At 47.1% G+C, this 4,160-nt stretch overlaps 1 protein-coding gene across 1 annotated transcript in view; it reads left to right on the top strand.

The window, feature by feature from the left end:
• The window catches only part of IMPA1 (inositol(myo)-1(or 4)-monophosphatase 1), a 13,023-nt gene extending 9,313 nt beyond the window's left edge, over positions 1 to 3,710 (top strand). The window contains exons 8-9 of the mRNA XM_006759126.2: positions 1,455 to 1,606; positions 2,383 to 3,710. Coding sequence (XP_006759189.1) covers positions 1,455 to 1,606; positions 2,383 to 2,498 — 268 coding nt within the window. The 3' untranslated portion in view covers positions 2,499 to 3,710. The remainder of the gene's footprint in view (positions 1 to 1,454; positions 1,607 to 2,382) is intronic.
• Positions 3,711 to 4,160: the final 450 nt, after the last annotated feature.

Below are 4,160 nucleotides of genomic sequence, written 5' to 3'. Positions count from 1 at the left end.
CCAGGGTGTGTCCAGCCCATCTCGCTCAGTCCTGATCAGTCGGACCCCAGCAGCAAGCTAACCTCATCAGAGCGTCTGCCCTCTGGTGGTCAGTGCACGTCATAGCGAGTGGTTGAGTGGCCTTAGCATATCATTATCATATTATGCTTTGATTGGTTGAACAACTGACTGGATGACCAGACACTTAGCATATTAGGCTTTTATTAGATAGGATACTTCAGCTTGTTACTTCCTAAGAGCAGCGATATTCTCTCCCGTGGCCCCAGTGCGTTGCTGACTTTATAAACATTCTTGTTCTCTAATTTGCCATCCACGTTTGCTGTGGTCAGGGGATCTGATGACATCCATCCTTTGCAGTGTTCCCGTCCTCCATGGGGGATCCAGGCGCTGGCCGGGCGTGGCCTTGGGCTGTCCTGCCTCTTCAGCCACCTCTGCGTTGCATGTTGTTTTTGAGGAACTTGGTGCCAGCCTGATTTTCTTGGCATTTAAACTATTTCTTGATTTACGTGGAGCCGTTGAGATTCTGTTTTCCTTCTCACTTTTGAGGTCTGGTTGTTTTACAAGGATCTGTTTTGGAATTTCACATCTGGGGGAGTTTTCTCCTTCAGCGTGGATTTGTGTCTTCTTTTTCAAGCTTTCTTGAGTTACAGTTTTAAATCTTAGCTCAGGTCTGTTTTTATTTTCTTCTTCAGACACCAGTAGGCGAGATCCATGTCCTCCGTTTCAGCCACTTTCTCTCTGACCCTTTTACTCGTGTTTTTTCCTGCTTTTCCTTGGGGCCTTGATTTGGTTTTCACTCGCAGCGGCTTGGTTAGGGGCTCCCTGAGTTGCAGTCGTCCTCGATGTCATGTGTCTTGTTTGCCCACCACTTCTCTGGGCTCGGTCTCTCATTTTATTTCCTCCCGGGCTTTGTTCCCCCTTTTCTGTGTGTAGGTTTTGTATCTGATTTAACGTCTATGTTTACAACTACTTCTTTGAGATGTTTCATTGAGATGGATTGATGTCAGTTTCAGTTTTCTTCCATTTCATTGTTGGTTTTATCGGGAGAGACTTGATCAGCCACAAAAGTCCCAACACGCTTATTAGCAGCTGAGCAGGGAGCAGAGTCAAATCTTTGTGATACAAAGGTGGTCAGTCCTTTACTGGGTTTCGACAAATGTGGTTCTATACACACCTGTGCATGTAGTGGAATTTAGTATTTTCTTCAGCCTTTTCCCCTGAAGATGTCATGGGTGTAATGTTTATCTTATTAAATTACTTTGTGAGAGTGGTCATTTCTATGGTGCACCACGGTAATTAGGTTTTTATGTATTTTTATTTAACTTAAAATTAGGTATGTGTCCTCTAGGCGGGTTCAGATGGCCTCAGTCGACACTGAAAATGAACTGACGCGAAGGAGGACCTCCTTTGAAAGAACTCCTTTTCCAACCTCCTTTCTCCATGCTGTCTGCTAGGATCCGAGGAGTCGGGACGGCGGCTGTCAACATGTGCCTGGTGGCCAGCGGTGCGGCGGATGCCTACTACGAGATGGGCATCCACTGCTGGGACATGGCAGGAGCGGGCGTCATTGTCACCGAGGCCGGCGGGGTGCTGATGGACGTGACAGGTAGCGGCTGCGGCGGGAAAGCATCTTCCTGTCCCCTCGGTTGGACTTTGATCTTCCAGTGTGTGCTGTGTCGATACTTGAGCTCTTAAAGACAAAACAAGCCATGTAACGGTCTGCGAATTCCAGGTAGACGTTGCGGTAGAGGCGAGGGTAAGAGGCTGAGGGTAGTGTGGGGTTGCTCACGCTACGTGGCTCAGCCTCTTCAGACGTGAGGAGCAGGAGCTCTGGAGAGGCCAGGAAAGTCTGGTGGGTCTGCGGGCCTGAGGGTTGTGCCAGCAGCTCTTTGCGTGGTGAACGAGTGGCAGCTGATGATGGACCTCCGCCTCCGTCACTTTCTGCCTTGGGCCAGAACGGTTCACAGCTTCAAATGGTTGATGATGTTTTTCAAAGTCGGGCGAACCTGAGTTAAAATTCTCCAGTGTCTGAGAAGGGCAACGGAGAAGTCAGGAAGTGGGAGGGGATTCCCTGCCCACGGACGCCCAGGCGTTACAGAGGCAGTCAGAGTGTAACAGTGACTCAGGGAGAATAGAAAAAGGTGACAGGTTCAGACTGGTATGATTGAGGACCCCCAAACTGGTATTAAAATAAGATGCCTAGAAACTCATTTGTGTATTGCCAAAGCTTAACCAGTATGGTCACGTGACAGAGTAGCTTTTTGAAAAGATGACTGGAAGTATTAAAATGTTACGATTGGCATAGTGCCTGTCACCAGATGAGTTCTGTAGGAATGGTTTTGGTATGAGACGTAACTGTCTTCCTTGTTTGATTGATTTCAGGGGGACCGTTCGATTTGATGTCGCGGAGAGTCATTGCTGCGGGCAGTAAAACCTTAGCGGAGAGAATAGCCAGAGAAATCCAAGTTGTGCCCTTTCAAAGAGACGATGAAGACTGAGCCTCACCGCCTCACACTCGGCCACGGTGGCCGCTCGCCCAGATTTGCTGACACTGATGGTGTCACAAAATTTAGGACATCATTTCAGCTCAGCCCTGTAATCTGATTGGCTTAAATGGTCTTGATGTCCAGATTTAAAAATGGCCACTTGTTCCATATTTTACTAGGACTAGGTAGGCACGAGTAGTTGAAATGTTGTTTCATTGTTTTAAAATTCTGTGTGTAAGAATGTACCTTTCGGCAGCTGATTAGGCAAAGTAGTGAGCATTCAGTTTCCGAGTCTGTAGGAGCCTCTGAAATTTTGACTTGCCACTGTTGTATCTAAGCATTCTTAATTACAAAGTCAACCTTTTGGAAAAGAATTTATATTGAAAATAGAAAAGCCGCGTTTCATTGAGTTTGTAAGAAGTGTGATGAGTCCTGCCCGGGCCGGGCTTCTGTCTTTGCAGAGAGCCTTGCTTTGTGCATCAGTGCGCAGCTAGCACCTGGCACAGCACCTGCCAGGCGCTCGGCAGCCCAGAGCAAAGCATGGCCACCACGAGCTTCTGGAGGGAGCAGGCCCTGGTTATAGCAGATACGTAAGTGAAGCGCTCACCCTTCTGTGTTGTCACTTCGGGTTTTGAAGTGAGAATTATCTAGCCACCCTTTACATTTCACATTACCATTCCTATTAGCATTTCATTCCACACGTTCCCGTTGCCACCCGCCAGGTGTGGGCGTTTCAGCAGCGAATGTATCGCCGGGACCTGCCTTCCACGTGCCGTGGCTCCCTGTGCTCACGGAGACCCGGGTGAGCGGCGGAGACTGGACGGGGCAGGTAGATGGAGTTGATCATGTTGAGCTGCTTGGTCCTTCTTAGACTCCTTGTTTCATTTCGTTTCGACCGGTTTCTATTCGGCCTTTAAATATTCCTTAAGGTCTTTGGTTTATGAAACTCAAAAAGAAAATTGCTTCAGTTCATAGATGCTTTTAAAGATTTATTTATTGTTTATTGGCATGTGAACAGACTATTAAGTGTTGTTACAGGCTTATGCGAGCCTGATGTTTGAGGAAACGGAAGTGTTCAGGGCAGGGATTTTTTTGTGCGCGTCTCACATTAAACTGTGTGGTACTAGACTTGACTGTTATCTTTGTGCGTTTGTGCTGTTGTCCACATGCAGTAAAACATCTCATACTGTATTCTTGCAAATAAATATATTTTAATTAAGACAATCATGAATAACATTTTAAATAAAACATATAATTGAAATTTTTATTAAGGTTTATAGTTTAAGCTATCTTTTTATTTCTTTTAATAACTCATAATACATTTTAAAAATAAGAAATAGCCTTAATATTTAGCATTTGTCGAGCACTATAGCAGGCACCGTGTAGCACTTGGCACCGTGATCCTATTTAATCCCACAATAGTCAGGAGAGCTGTGGTCCTCATTTTACGAGGCACGTGGGTGGTATTACTGAGCCCGCTTTCCCTGCTCAAGGTAAGGAGCGGGGGAACTCACGTAGAGAGCGAGACAGCTGGAGCCCACAGTCTGACCCTGCCCAGCGGTCCTCACCTGGCTGCCAGGAGAGCCGCCTGGGGCTTTTGAACAGGCATTGCTTGGTCCTGCCTGAGGGAATCGGGTTTACTTGGTCTGCGCTGTGGCCTGGCCGGCTGTCCTT

Source organism: Myotis davidii, unplaced genomic scaffold (assembly GCF_000327345.1).
Source record: "Myotis davidii unplaced genomic scaffold, ASM32734v1 scaffold14, whole genome shotgun sequence".
Classification (NCBI taxonomy): domain Eukaryota; kingdom Metazoa; phylum Chordata; class Mammalia; order Chiroptera; family Vespertilionidae; genus Myotis; species Myotis davidii.
The sequence above is the reverse complement of the archived record's forward strand: the minus strand, read 5'-3'. Positions and strand labels throughout refer to the sequence as shown.